We start from the raw sequence: 15,216 nt of genomic DNA, 5'->3' as shown, positions 1-15,216 counted from the left end.
CTTATCCCGTAAAAATTGATTACACCATTCTCCTGGTTAAAAACCTTCAATGACTGCACCAGTGCCTTTAGGAAAAGTCCATACGGACTCACTAACCTGATTTCCAAATGCCTTTCTAATACATCATCTTAATCTGTCCCCACTTCCTCTGTTCACTTGTCCATACTCCACTGTTTCCGCACTGCTATATGCTCTTCCTCTGCTCTAGAAGGCTCTTCTCTTCCAAACCCCTCCGACCTGTTTGCTTTCCCAGCTATCCCATCTTCATCCTTGTCTCAGCCTAGCAGTCAAGGAAGTATTCCTGACACACACACCCCAAACACTAAAGGGGCGCCCCTCCTGCCGAAGCGCTGTTTTAGCCCTAACTAGGCAGCCCTCTAATTGCCTGTTTCCTGCCAGGACCATGTCTTTTTTGCTCACTCCAGTGTCCCCAGCATTACAGCAAGTGCACAATAGGCACTCGAGACGTGTTTGTGGAATGAGTAAATGAGTGAATAAATCGTGAACCAAATACCCTGGACTTTCTACTACATAGATGGCCCACAAGTAAATTTTTTTTTTTTTTTGCGGTACGCGGGCCTCTCGCTATTGTGGCCTCTCCCATTGCGGAGCACAGGCTCCGGACGCGCAGGCTCAGCGGCCGTGGCTCACGGGCCCAGCCGCTCCGCGGCATGTGGGCTCTTCCCGGACTGGGGCACGAACCCGTGTCCCCTGCATCGGCAGGCGGACTCTCAACCACTGCGCCACCAGGGAAGCGCCACCAGGCAAGCCCCACAAATAAATTTTTAATGTAAATTTATTTTTAAATATTTATTTATTTATTTCGCTGTGAGGGTCTTAGCTGCTGCACAGGGCATCTTCATTGGGGCGTGCAGGATCTTAGAACCCAGGCCCTCTACATTGGGAGCACAGAGTCTTAACCACTGGACCACCAGGGAAGTACCTTAATGGAAATTTAAACCAATTAAATGAGCTAAAGCGTCCAAATCCCTTAAAATTGATAACCCAGCTCTGAGAGGAGTCCGGCTCCACGTGACCAGGATCCCGCCTGGGGACTCAGGGGGCGGGACTTGAGGAGATGGACCAGGGCGCTTGGACAGCAGGCGGGGCCTGTGGGGCCTCTGGGGCCGTGGCCCCGCCCCAGGGCGGTGCGACTCCGCGGGCGAGCGAGGGGCGGGGCTCGTAGCGGGGAACTCCCCTTCCCAGGCCCAGGCAAGTCCGCGCGTCTGCGAGGCGCGGTGGTCGGGTAGTGGACCCTGGTCCTGTGGCCCCGGTTACTGACCGCGTCGTGCGGCCGCCATCTTGCCGGCGTGTGGACCACCCCCGTCGGGAGGGGCTGCGACTAGGCCGGAAGCGGCAGTACGAAGGCCCCGCTGCCTGCCAGGTCGGTGAGTGCGGGCCGGGCCGCGTCTCCGCACTCGGGACCGGGAGGCCCGAGTCGAGGGCTCGGGAGCTCCAGGACGGCCGCTAGGCGCCCGGGCAAGCCCAGTTGAAAAGCCCGGGCGGGTGCGGACCCCGGGGCCTCCTTGGAGCCGAGGCGCGGGGAGTCGCGTTCAGCGCTGCGGGATAACCGCGCCGGGCGTCAGGCCGGGCCTGAGAGCTGCGAGCGGCCCGCGGGCTCGGGGACCTCCTTCGGGGTGCTGGGTCCGCGCTGCAGCCTCCACCGCGGCCGGGTTGTCTAGAACCGCGTCCTCCCCTTGGACGCGAAGCTCAGCCAGGTGTCTGGAGTGTGGGAGTCGCCCTTAGATTTCTGCATTACTCGGCAGAGCAGCCAGCCTTTCTCTAGTTGTACTCTAAATAAATACTTCTTAAAGGGCCTGTCACCCGCGTAGCTCTGTCCTCTGCATGTACGAGTAATGAAAACTCCGTAAGAGGATAAATCTTCTCACAGGAGCCACGAGCATTCCTAAATTACTTAGCAAATGACTGCCTTTGCAGCCTTTTGTTTAACTATATTTTAAGGGAAATTTGGAGATATATAGAGCATCTCCTTGAAGATGGTGATGGTAGAAATTTCTTGAAACTGCTACTGTTGTTATTTGTCATGGTACGACAAGTAGAAAAGACAACAACATAAAAGGATGATTGGATACCTTGTACACTTAGTATTATATAGATCTTCACTGTCCAGTAGCCACACAGGATTGAGATGTGCTGAAAGTGTAAAATACATATTGTATTTCCAAGACTTGGTACCACAACAAAAAAGAGGAAAAGGTAAATTTCTCATTAATAATTTTACATTGATTACATGTTGAAAGGATAACATTTTTGATATGTTAGGTTAAATAATATATATTGCTAAATTAGATTTATTTCTTTTTATTTTTTTTCAATGTGGCCATTAGAAAATTTTAAGTTATATGGCTTACGCTATGTTTCTGTTGGACAGTGCTGTTATAGATGTTCTGGTGAGGAACACAGAATCATCATCATGGCTTTCCTTTGCTCAGAGACCATTGATGGGAAGTGAGTGCTTGTTATACTTGAAGGTGAGCATCTAAATATAAGCTGTAATTATTGCAAATCCTACCCCTTTTACCCCCAATTTTTCAGTGTCTCCAGCATTTGAAAACATTAATTTCCAGAGCTGTTTAAGGGAATCGTAGTGATACTGACGCATTTGTTAATGCATAGAACTCATTTAATTTGATTGTCACAATTCTGTGAGAAGGAGATAGGGTGGGTTCTATCTCCATTTTATGGTCTTGGAGTATTAAGGGGCTTGTTAGGGTCTAGCTAGTAGTGGCTGGAGGTCTTCTGACTCCAGGCTCACTTTTCTTTGCTCTCCACCATATTCCTAGTGGTGTTTGTTCAGGAGCCGGGATCCATCTATATTGTGTTGGATTGTAAAGAAATACAGTTGACTCGAGCAACACAGGTTTGAACTGCATGGGTCTACTTATACGTGGATTTTTTTCAATGGTAAATACCACAGTACTACACAATCCACAGTTGGTTGAATCTGAGGATGCAGAACCACAGATAAGGAGAAACCACTTATACAAAGGGCCAACTATAAGTTACATGTGGACTGCGTTGGAGGGTCTGCGGCCTAACCCCTGAGTTGTTCAAGGGTCAGCTGTATGTTTCTTAAGAGGGTGCTTATAGATGTACCTCTGTATTCAGGGCCAGCTTCATGGTGTGTGAGCCGTGCAGTCACACAAGGCCCATCTTTAGAAGGCCTGGCACTTGGTTTAATGCTCTGCTGTCACAGTATTGAAATTCTTAAGTTTTGAAGAAGGGGGCCCTGCAACTGATGTAGCTGATCCTTTCTCTATGCAGTAATCTAGGATGGGAGTAGGGTGGTGTTGAAAAGAATCAAAACATCTGGTCTTCTCTTTACTCCTATGTGAATTACTTAGGGTTTGCTAGCCTCTTTCTAACGCTCAAGTTCTGTGATTCTGTATGAGTTACTGTAGTCAGATTTCGTGGATGGTAATATAAATATGTGCATAATATCAGAAATACGGATGATTCTTCATTGAGAGTCATGTAAATCAAATAGTTTTTAAAATTATAGTAACACTTTCTTTTTTTTTTAAGATGGATTTTTCCATGTGGCACCCAGTTTTTTTTTAAACCATGGATCATTTGTGTAAAGAGTACAGTTGTAGGAAGGAAGCCTATGTAAAAAGTGTGCTTATTTTAGCATTTGTCTTTCAGTGAGATAGGAAGATGGGCCAGATCTAAGGATACCTCCAGTTAAGAGGTTTCCTCTGTTTGCAAGGGCATGAGTATGAATAAAGCCTAATTTGGCAGCATCTGTTCCTTCTTTTTGTTGTGTTAGCTACTTCCTGTTACACAAGGTGCTTTTTTTCCTTCTTATTCTTAAATTTTTAAATTCTCTTTAAGACTGGACATAACTTCAGCACTAGAATGCAGGTTTTATTAGTGTATTAGTTCACTTGGGCTACCATAACAAAATACCATGGCTTAAACGACAGAAACTTATTTTCTCACAGTTCTGGAGGCTGGAAGTCTGAGATCAGGGTGCCAGTATGGTCTGGTTCTGGTGGTAGCTATCTTCCTAGCTTGCAGACAGCCTCCTTCTCACTGTGTACTCACATGGGGAGAGGGCTCTGGTATCTCTATTTTAAGGGCACCAGTTCTGTCAGATCAGGACTTCACCCTTATGACCTCATTTAACCTTAACCTTAATTACCTCCTTAAAGACTCTATCTCCAAGACAGTCACGTGGAGTTATGATTAACACTTCAACATACAAATTTTGGGAGGTCACAGTTCATTCCATAGCAACCGGGGACCTTATTTGTCCCTGTTTACCTCTGTGTGCCCAGCATTTAGAACAGTGTCTAGAACATAGAAGATGCCCCAAAATGCTTATAGAATAAACGAAAGTCAGTGTATTAGAGTGATCCTCTCAGGGTTGCTCACTGTGGGCCCTTACCCATTATTGGAACCAGTTATGACAGTGGGCACTTTGCTCTCAGCTTGAGCCAACCCCTACTGGAAAGGGCAGTGGGCGTAAGCATGGGGAGATTAGTGAAATTTGGAGAAAGCAGTGTGAGAGGTGTCAGAGGGAGCATTTAACAAATGCATTCATTTAACAAGTAATTACTAAGTATCTACTAAGTGCCCAGCACGGTACTGGGTACAAGAGGTTCAAATGGAGAGCAAAAAGGATACTTCATCTGCTCTTAGGGAGTTTATAATCTAGTAGGAGAGATGGAGAGGGTGATTTATTTTTTTGTTGTTTATTTTTTAAATTTTATTTATTTTATTTTTGGCTGTGTTGGGTCTTCGTTGCCGCACATGGGCATCCTCTAGTTGTGGTGAGCAGGGGCTACTCTTCGTTGTGGAGCACGGGCTCTGGGCACGCGGGCTTCAGTAGTTGTGGCTTGCGGGCTCTATAGCATAGGCTCAGTAGTTGTGGCGCACAGGCTTAGCTGCTCCGCAGTATGTGGGATCTTCCCGGACCAGGGATCAAACCCGTATCCCCTACATTGGTAGGTAGATTCTTATCCACTGCGCCACCAGGGAAGCCCGAGAGGGTGATTTAAAGGGAAGGAATATTCTCCATTGATAGTGTATATCTAAGTAACCTGATTTAGATTGGGGAGGGGATAGACTGTGGTTGAAGTCAAGGTTGAGCAGGTTTTAACATGGCCGAGAAGGGAGGGAAGAATGCTCCAACCTGAAGGAATGGCATTTGCAAAGGTGTGGTGATGGGTGGAGGATTACATTCTAGGCAATGAAAAGGACAGTATAGCTAGAACACAGTTAGCAGGGAGGAGAAAAGGGTGCATTGAGGCTGGATCATTTAGGGTTTTGTAGGTTTTGTCGAAGAATGAGAACTCTATGCTAACAGCAGTTGGAAACCATGAGAGGGTTTTAAGCAGGAGTTCGATAACCTGGATAAGTCTGTATTTTAAAAGGATCACTTTGATTTCATAAAGGCCAGAGTGGGAAGATGAATAAAAGAACTGCTGAACCAGCACCACAGGCCAGACATGTTGTCTACCTTAATTTTTTATGGAGTCAGTCTGCAGAACTGTGAGACTCTGCAGCCTGAGTGGAAGAAAGAAGACAGTTGAGCTAGTTGGGGAAGGCAAAAGTGGCAAGGAAATGAAGAAATTGAGGGTGCTAGTAAGAATATAATTGAAATGATTGATCTTGGGCTTCAGAAATATTAAGGAAGGAAATAAGGCGGTATGAGAATTCTTAAAGGCTTTTCCCAGTCATCTAAATTTTATGAGTGTATTGAAATTCTGGACTAATAATTCCTGACTGAAACTTTTACAAGATCAAAACATATGTCTGAGCTGAATTTGTTTAGAATATCTTTATTAGGAGTCTGTGCCAGGCTCTGCATCTGGTACAGGGTATAGAGAGATGAATGAACCGTAACTTGACTCTTTAAGAACTGACAGCATGGATGTACAGATACCAGTTGCCATGAGGATTATGAGTATCTTTGTTCTTTTTTTTTTAAATAAATTTATTTATTTTATTTATTTATTTTTGGCTGTGTTGGGTCTCCGTTGCTGGGCGTGGGCTTTCTCTAGTTGCAGCGAGCAGGGGCTACTCTCCATTGTGGTGCACAGGCTTCTCATTGCGGTGGCTTCTCTTGTTGTGGAGCACGGGCTCTAGGCACGCGTGCTTCAGTAGTTGTGGCACGTGGGCTCAGTAGTTGTGGCTTGCGGGCTCTAGAGCTCAGGCTCAGTAGTGGTGGTGCACGGGCTTAGTTGCTCCGCGGCATGTGGGATCTTCCCGGACCAGGGATCGAACCCGTGTCCCCTGCATTGGCAGGCAGATTCTTAACTACTGTGCCACCAAGGAAGCCCTCTTTGTTCATTTTTAATCCAGACTGTTACCTCTAGCCAGACTTGCTTAAAAACAGAAATTTACATTTTTGTAAGTAGCTTTTATTATTAAACTACCATCTTTAGCATAACTATTTTTAGTGCTTATGTGCTTAAACTACTACTAGCATATTTATCTTTTCAAAATTGCTGTTTCAAATACCTATTCGAAGTTTATAGAATTGAAAACTGAAAGAGCCTCTAATGCTCACTTAATTCAGTTTCCCAAAGTGCAGTGTGTCCTACTGGTCATAAACAGGATGATTTTAGGTAACACAATCAATCATTTTTAATAGTTATATGTTTATTTAAGTATGTTAGAAAAAAATATATTTAGCATATTGTACCCATGACTCATGGACCTTACGATGAAATTAAAATTGATTTTCAGATTTTAAAAATGAGTCAGTTTAAATAAAAATATTAAATAATGGCACTGGTGGTACATGAATAACTGAAATTTGGGAAACATTAGTCTAAACCAGTTCTTATGTTGTACAGATGAGAAAATAAAAGGACCCCCAAACACAAAGGCCTTTTTGAGGTATACAGCTAGCATATTGTCAGAGCTAGGAGTTGAACTCGACTCCGCTCAATACATTCCTGCTTCTTATCGTTGAAATTTGAGGAAGAAACTAGTGGCTTTGTACTTTAAATCTGCATTGGTCATTATGGTGGCCTCATGTGGCCATTTATATTAAAATTAATTAAAATTAAATAAAATGTAAAATTTGCACTGCCACATTTCTTGTGCTCAGTAGCCACATGTGGCTAGTAGCTACCATATTGGACAGTCCAGATACAGAACATTTCTATCATTCCAGGAGGTTCTGTTGGATAGTGCTGCTTTAAACTTGTTGCTTAGATATGTGATTCATAACCCTTTAAAGTTTTATCCCCTTCAGATGGATGATACTTATTAATTTGCTCACCACACTGAAGTTATTTCAACCCTGAGGTTAAATTGAAGGTACTAGTAATAGTGCAATTAAGATAATTGATCATGGGAAATAAAGCCAGAATGGAGTTCTCAGATTCCTACCAGCTCATCTTATTGGAGGAAGTTCTTCTTTTCCCCTTTTATTAATAAATATTGTCTTGAATTCATAGCGGTTAGAAGAAATATAAATATATTGAAAAACAGAGTACCTGTGTAGAAAATTTCCTGACTTTCTGAATAGTTGATTCAGCTTAGAATTGTATTTTGTTAACATTTTAAAACTTTTTATTTTTAAGCAGATTTTCAGTGAATGGACCTAACTGCACTCTTCGAGATCATCAGTAAGCATGAGTGGTACCAAACCTGATATATTGTGGGCACCACACCAGGTTGATAGATTTGTTGTATGTGACTCAGAACTTAGCCTTTATCACGTGGAATCTACTGTGAATTCAGAATTCAAAGCTGGATCTCTACGTTTATCTGAAGACTCTGCAGCTACATTACTCTCAATAAATTCAGAAACACCCTATATGAAATGTGTTGCCTGGTATCTCAATTATGACCCTGAATGTCTCCTAGCAGTTGGACAAGCAAATGGTCGAGTTGTACTTACAAGTCTTGGTCAAGATCATAACTCAAAGTTCAAAGATTTGATAGGAAAAGAGTTTGTTCCAAAACATGCACGACAATGCAATACTCTTGCATGGAATCCATTGGATAGTAACTGGCTTGCTGCTGGTCTAGATAAACATAGAGCTGACTTTTCAGTGCTGATTTGGGACATCTGCAGCAAATACACGCCTGATATAGTTCCCATGGAGAAAGTAAGACTTTCGGCAGGTGAAACTGAAACAACATTATTAGTAACAAAACCACTTTATGAATTAGGACAGAATGATGCTTGTCTCTCTCTTTGTTGGCTTCCACGAGACCAGAAACTTCTCCTTGCTGGTATGCATCGTAACCTAGCCATTTTTGATCTTCGGAATACAAGCCAAAAGATGTTTGTGAATACAAAAGCTGTTCAGGGCGTGACAGTAGACCCATACTTCCATGATCGTGTTGCTTCCTTTTATGAAGGTCAGGTTGCAATATGGGATCTTAGGAAATTTGAGAAGCCAGTTTTGACTTTGACTGAGCAACCAAAGCCCTTAACAAAAGTAGCATGGTGTCCAACTAGGACTGGTCTGCTTGCCACTTTAACAAGGGATAGTAATATTATTAGATTATATGATATGCAGCACACACCCACTCCCATTGGAGACGAAACTGAACCCACAATAATTGAAAGAAGTGTGCAACCTTGTGACAATTACATTGCCTCCTTTGCTTGGCATCCAACAAGTCAAAATCGAATGATAGTTGTAACTCCCAACCGAACAATGTCTGACTTCACTGTTTTTGAAAGGATCTCTCTTGCCTGGAGCCCAATTACATCTTTAATGTGGGCTTGTGGTCGTCATTTGTATGAATGTGCGGAAGAAGAAAATGATAATTCTTTAGAAAAAGATATAGCAACGAAGATGCGCCTTCGGGCTTTATCAAGGTACGGACTTGATACAGAACAGGTGTGGAGAAACCATATTTTAGCGGGAAATGAAGATCCACAGCTCAAGTCACTCTGGTATACTCTGCACTATATCCTTTGCATTGTGAGTTTTGTAAGAAGAATTTGGTAGAAATGTTCTTGAAATTTGCCAAAAGGTCAGTCTGTAAATATCGTGCTGAATGTTTTATGTGCAAATGCAAGACTTAATACTAAAATTCCAAAGTAAAATTGTTTAAAACTGTTGAAATACTGCTTTGCAGATTGTGTAGGAGGGAGAAAAATATATCTCTACAATAGAGTAGAACCAACCACCTTCTTGCACTGATGCCTATTATGAATTGGTTCCAAATCAAAATAAGTTAAGCTTTGAAATATTTTATTATGCATCATTACTAGTATTTCCTATGCATTTAAATACTTATGAAGCAGTATACAGAAGATATGGATCAGAAATCTCCAGGCAACAAAGGATCATTGGTTTATTCAGGAATTAAATCAATTGTAAAATCATCTTTGGGTAAGAAAATTCTGTTTTATTTTCTGCAATATGTTTATAATTTTTGTACTCTTATTTTCCCCCCAAATTTAGTTATCTCAGGATAGTGTACATAAATATTCTTTTTTTGTTGTGTTGTTTTTGACTAGATATTTTTAGTGAATTGTGTTAAATGCATAATTGTTCTTATATTTAAAATTCTTTTTGGAAGGAGTCTTGGTTCTTTGAAGTGATTGACTTTCTAAATTTATTCATTAATTTATTCACTATTATTGGTTTTGAAGACCCACTTTGAAAGGTATTACATTAGAGGATTTATAGGATCCTGGTTGTTGGTTCAGATTTTAGCACAGTATTTGCTTTTATAAAAACTAAATTAAAATTTTTCCAACTGAAGGAGACCCCTTTTTATTTTGCTGCCTAAACCCTCTCACTTAGCTACCCAATGGTAAGTACTGTATAACTATGACATGAGGTATGGCCTTACCTGAGGTGTCTTATCTGAAATAGTCTTTATTTTTTAATTGCTGTAGTTTGTTTCCTTTTTTCCTTTCTTTTTTTTAAATTAATTTTTATTAGAATATAGGTGCTTTACAATATTGTGTTACTTTCTGCTGTACAGCAAAGTGAATCAGTTATACATATACATATATCCACTCTTTTTTAGATTTCCTTCCCATTTAGGTCACCACAGAGCACTGATTAGAGTTCACTGTGGTATACAGTAGGTTCTCATTAGTTATCTATTTTATATATAGTAGTGTATATATGTCAGTCCCAACTCCCAATTCATCCACTCCCCAACCCCGCTTCCCCCATTGGTAACTATAAGCTTGTTTTCTACATCTGTGACTCTATTTCTCCTTTGCAAATAAGTTCATTTTTCTGGATTCCACGTATAAGCAGTATTATATGATATTTGTCTTTCTCTTTCTGACTTCAGTCTGTATGACAATCTCTGGGTCCATCCATTTCGCTGCAAATGGCATTATTTTGTTCCTTTTTATGGCTGAGTAATATTCCATGGTGTGTGTGTGTGTGTGTGTGTGTGTGTGTGTGTGTGTGTATACATATATATATATATATGTATATACACCACATCTTCTTTATCCATTCGTCTGTTGATTGACATTTAGGTTGCTTCCATGTCCTGGGTATCGTAAATAGTGCTGCAATGAACATTGCGGTGCATGCATCCTTTCAAATTATGGTTTTCTCTGGATATATGGCCAGGAGTGGGGTTGGTGGGTCATATGGTAGCTCTATTTTTAGTTTGGTTTTTTTTTGCGGTACGCGGGCCTCTCACTGATGTGGCCTCTCCCGTTGGGGAGCACAGGTTCCAGATGTGCAGGCCCAGCAGCCATGGATCATGGGCCCAGCCGCTCCATGACATGTGGGACCCTCCCAGACCAGGGCACGAACCCGTGTCCCCTGCATCAGCAGGCGGACTCTTCAACCACTGCGCCACCAGGGAAGCCCTATTTTTAGTTTTTTAAAGAACATACTGTTCTCCATAGTGGCTGTATCAATTTACATTCCCACCAATAGTGTGGAAGGGTTCCCTTTTCTCCACACCCTCTCTGTCATTTATGGTTTGTAGATTTTTGATTATGGTCATTCTGACTGGTGTGAGGTGATACCTCACTGTAGTTTTGATTTGCATTTCTCTAATAATTAGTGATGTTGAGCATCTTTTCATGTGTTTTTTGGCCATCTGTATGTGAAGTAGTCTTTGATGATTGAATGATGCATGAATTAATGTAAGATTGAAATTAATAAACTATTTAAGAGTAAAATAAAGATGACAGAAGAGCCAAACTTACTGTTTTTTCACTGACTTCTTTAAACAGTTGTTCTTATTGTCTTTATTGGGATTGAATTGTGGGTTATATTATAGTTATCTTCCCAACCTAGGATTTGGTTTCTAGTTTTTGATAGCAGTCAAATTTGGGCCCAACTCAAGCTGCTAGAAAAGCAGTTTACATTATTTAGTCAAAGAGTGGCAGTAGAAGTAATAAATCTAACTTTTTTTTTTATAGGACTTTCATAAATACTCTACAAAAAAATACAAAATAAAATGCTGTTTTTAAATAAGAGTACATTAAACATTTCAATTAAATGGTTATATTATTTTGATTTTTTTAAGGACTTCTAAATTACTAAATTACTTCTAAATTACTTCTAAATTACTAAATTACTTCTAAATACATTACTAAATAAATTACTTCTAAAATACAATCTTCACATTGAAGATTCAGTAGACTACTTATATCATCTATTTCATTTTGGTGTTCTCTCATTAGCTCTTGACCCAAAAAAGTAAGTTTTATTATAAATAATAAAATGAGTTTAATTAGAGACTCCCATTTTTATTAATGAAAGTAAAAGGACAGTTATGTATTACCCCCATAAGTAGTATTTACAGCTATATAGTAGGTCAGACCACATTGCATTCTCAATATTCTGAGGTTTATTGTTTCTGCTGTACTTTTTTTTTTTTAATCCCCCCCCACCTGCCACATTCCCCCCTTGGTGTCTATATGTTTGTTCTCTACATCTGTGTGTCTGTTTCTGCCTTGCAAACCAGTTCATCTGTACCATTTTTCTAGATTCCCCATATATGCGTTAATATACAATATTTGTTTTTCTCTTTCTGACTTACTTCACTTGTATCACAGTCTCTATGTCCATCTACATCTCTACAAATGACCCAATTTCCTTCCTTTTTATGGCTGAGTAATATTCCATTGTATGTATGTACCACATCTTCTTTATCCATTTGTCTGTCAGTGGGCATTTAGGTTGCTTCCATGACCTGGCTATTGTAAGTAGTGTTGCAATAAACACTGGGGTGCATGTGTCTTTTTGAACTATGGTTTTCTCTGGGTATATGCCCAGTAGTGGGATTGCTGGGTCATATGGTAATTCTATTTTTAGTTTTTTGAGGAACCTCCATACTGTTCTCCATAGTGGCTATATCAATTTACATTCCCACCAACAGTGCAAGAGGATTCCCTTTTCCTCACACCCTGTCCAGCATTTGTTGTTTGTAGATTTTCTGATGGTGCCCATTCTAACTGGTGTGAGGTGATAACCTCATTGTAGTTTTGATTTGCATTTCTCTAATAATTAGTGATGTTGAGCAGCTTTTCATGTGCCTCTTGGCCATCTGTATGTCATCTTTGGAGAAATGTCTCCTGCCCATTTAGGTCTTCTTCCCATCTTTTGATTGGGTTGTTTGTTTTTTTAATATTGGGCTGCATGAGCTGTTTATATATTTTGGAGTTTAATCCTTTGTCCATTGATTTGTTTGCAGATATTTTCTCCCACTCTGAGGGTTGCCTTTTCGTCTTGTTTATGGTTTTCTTTGCTGTGCAAAAGCTTTTAAGTTTCATTAGGTCCCATTTGTTTATTTTTGTTTTTATTTCCATTACTCTAGGAGGTGGGTCAAAAATCTTGATGTGATTTATGTCAAAGAGTGTTCTTCCTATGTTTTCCTGTAAGAGTTTTATATTGTCTGGTCTTACATTTAGGTCTTTAATCCATTTTGAGTTTATTTTTATATATGGTGTTAGGGAGTATTCTAATTTCATTCTTTTACATATGGCTGTCCAGTTTTCCTGGCACCACTTATTGAAGAGACTGTCTTTTCTCCTTGTATATCCTTGCTTCCTTTGTCATAGATTAGTTGACCATAGATGTGTGGGTTTATCTCTGGAATTTCTATCCTGTTCCATGGATCTATGTTTCTGTTTTTGTGCCAGTACCATATTGTCTTGATTACTGTAACTTTGTAGTATAGTCTGAAGTCAGGAAGTCTGATTCCTCAGCTCTGGTTTTTTTTTCTTCAAGGTTGCTTTGGCTATTCAGGCATCTTTTGTGTCTCCGTACAAATTTTAAGATTTCTTGTTCTAGTTCTGTAAAAAAATGCCATTGGGAATATGATAGGGATTGCATTGAATCTGTAGATTGCTTTGGGTAGTATAGTCATTTTCACAATATTGATTCTTCCCATCCAAGAACATGGCATATGTCTCCATTTGTTTGTGTCATCTTTGATTTCTTTCATCAGTGTCTTATAGTTTTCTGAGTACAGGTCTTTTACCTCCTTAGGTAGGTTTATTCCTAGGTATTTTATTCTTTTTGTTGCAGTGGTGAATGGGTTTGTTTCCTTAATTTCTCTTTCTGAGTTTTTGTTGTTAGTGTATAGGAATGCAAGTGATTTCTGTGCATTAATTTTGTATCCTGCACCTTTACCAAATTCATTGATTAGCTCTAGTAGTCTTCTGGTGGCATCTTTAGGATTATCTGTGTATAGTATCATGTCATCTGGAAACAGTAACAGTTTTACTTCTTTTCCAATTTGTATTTCTTTTATTTCTTTCTCTTTGATTGCCGCGGCTAGGACTTCCAAAACTGTGTTGAATAATAGTGGCAAGAGTGGACATCATTGTCTTGTTCCTGATCTTAGAGGAAATGCTTTCAGTTTTTCGCCTTTGAGAATGATGTTTGCTGTGGGTTTGTCATACATGGCCTTTATTATGTTGAGGTAAGTTCCCTCTATGCCCACTTTCTGGAGGGTTTTTATCATAAATGGGTGTTGAATTTTGTCAAAAGGTTTTTTTGCATCTATTGAGATGATCATATGCTTTTTATTCTTCAATTTGTTAATATGGTGTACCACACTGATTGATTTGCATATATTGAAGAATCCTTGCATCCCTGGGATAAATCCCACTTGATCATGTTGTATGATTCTTTTAATGTGTTGTTGGATTCTGTTTGCTAGTATTTTCTTGAGGATTTTTGCATCTATATTCATCAGTGATATTGGTCTGTAATTTTCTTTTTTTGTAGTCTCTTTGTCTGGTTTTGGTATCAGGGTGATGGTGGCCTCGTAGAATGAGTTTGGGAGTGTTCCTTCCTCTGCAATTTTTTGGAAGAGTTTGAGAAGGATGGGTATTAGCTCTTCTTTAAATGTTTGATAGAATTCACCTGTGAAGCCATCTGGTCCTGGACTTTTGTTTGTTGGAAGATTTTAAATCACAGTTTCAGTGTCAGTGCTTGTGATTGGTCTGTTCATATTTTCTGTTTCTTCCTGGATCAGTCTTGGAAGGTTATAACTTTCTAAGAATTTGTCCATTTCTTCCAGGTTGTCCATTTTATTGGCATAGTGTTGCTTGTAGTAGTCTCTTAGGATGCTTTGTATTTCTGCGGTGTCCGTTGTAACTTCTCCTTTTTCATTTCTAATTTTATTGATTTGAGTCCTCTCCCTCTTTTTCTTGATGAGTCTGGCTAAAGGTTTATCAATTTTGTTTATCTTCTCAAAGAACCAGCTTTTAGTTTTATTGATCTTTGCTATTGTTTTCTTTGTTTCTGTTTCATTTATTTCTGCTCTGATCGTTATGATTTCTTTCCTTCTACTAACTTTGGGTTTTGTTTGTTCTTTCTCTAGTTCTTTTAAGTGTAAGGTTGGATTGTTTATTTGAGATTTTTCTTATTTCTTGAGGTAGGATTATATAGCTATAAACTTCCCTCTTAGAACTGCTTTTGCTGCGTCCCATAGGTTTTGGTTCATCGTGTTTTCATTGTCATTTGTCTCTAGATATTTTCTAATTTCCTCTATGGTTTCTTCAGTGATCTCTTGGTTATTTAGTAATCTGTTGTTTAGCCTCAGTGTGTTTGTGTTTTTTATGTTTTTTTCCCTTTAATTTATTTATAATCTCATAGCATTGTAGTCAGAAAAGATGCTTGATATGACTTCAGTTTTCTTAAATTTACTGAGGCTTGCTTTGTTACCCAAGATGTGATCTATCCTGGAGAATGTTCTGTGTGCACTTGAGAAGAAAGTGTAATCGGCTGTTTTCAGATGGAATGTCCTATAGATATCAATTAAATCTAT

At 39.8% G+C, this 15,216-nt stretch overlaps 1 protein-coding gene across 8 annotated transcripts in view; it reads left to right on the top strand.

The window, feature by feature from the left end:
* MIOS (meiosis regulator for oocyte development) overlaps positions 1 to 15,216 on the top strand; it is a 114,379-nt gene that overhangs the window by 67,539 nt on the left and 31,624 nt on the right. For 4 of the 8 annotated variants that reach the window (XR_003795181.1, XR_003795175.1, XR_003795178.1 and 1 more), the window contains exons 1-4: positions 2,038 to 2,217; positions 2,393 to 2,492; positions 7,566 to 8,907; positions 9,237 to 9,335. Coding sequence is in view for 1 of the 8 variants with exons in the window: in XM_029233288.1 (XP_029089121.1) it covers positions 7,614 to 8,907; positions 9,237 to 9,335 (1,393 nt within the window). In the remaining 7 variants the exon portion in view is untranslated. Of the gene's footprint in view, positions 1 to 1,247; positions 1,385 to 2,037; positions 2,218 to 2,392; positions 2,493 to 7,562; positions 8,908 to 9,236; positions 9,336 to 15,216 lie in introns of those variants that run through there. The other 4 variants (XR_003795176.1, XR_003795179.1, XR_003795177.1 and 1 more) reach the window with 4 other exon arrangements.

This window comes from Monodon monoceros, unplaced genomic scaffold (genome assembly GCF_005190385.1).
Source record: "Monodon monoceros isolate NGI ecotype Baffin Bay Population unplaced genomic scaffold, NGI_Narwhal_1 Super_Scaffold_2, whole genome shotgun sequence".
Taxonomy (NCBI): domain Eukaryota; kingdom Metazoa; phylum Chordata; class Mammalia; order Artiodactyla; family Monodontidae; genus Monodon; species Monodon monoceros.
Note: the sequence above shows the minus strand (reverse complement) of the source record. Positions and strands in the feature narration are given on the sequence as shown.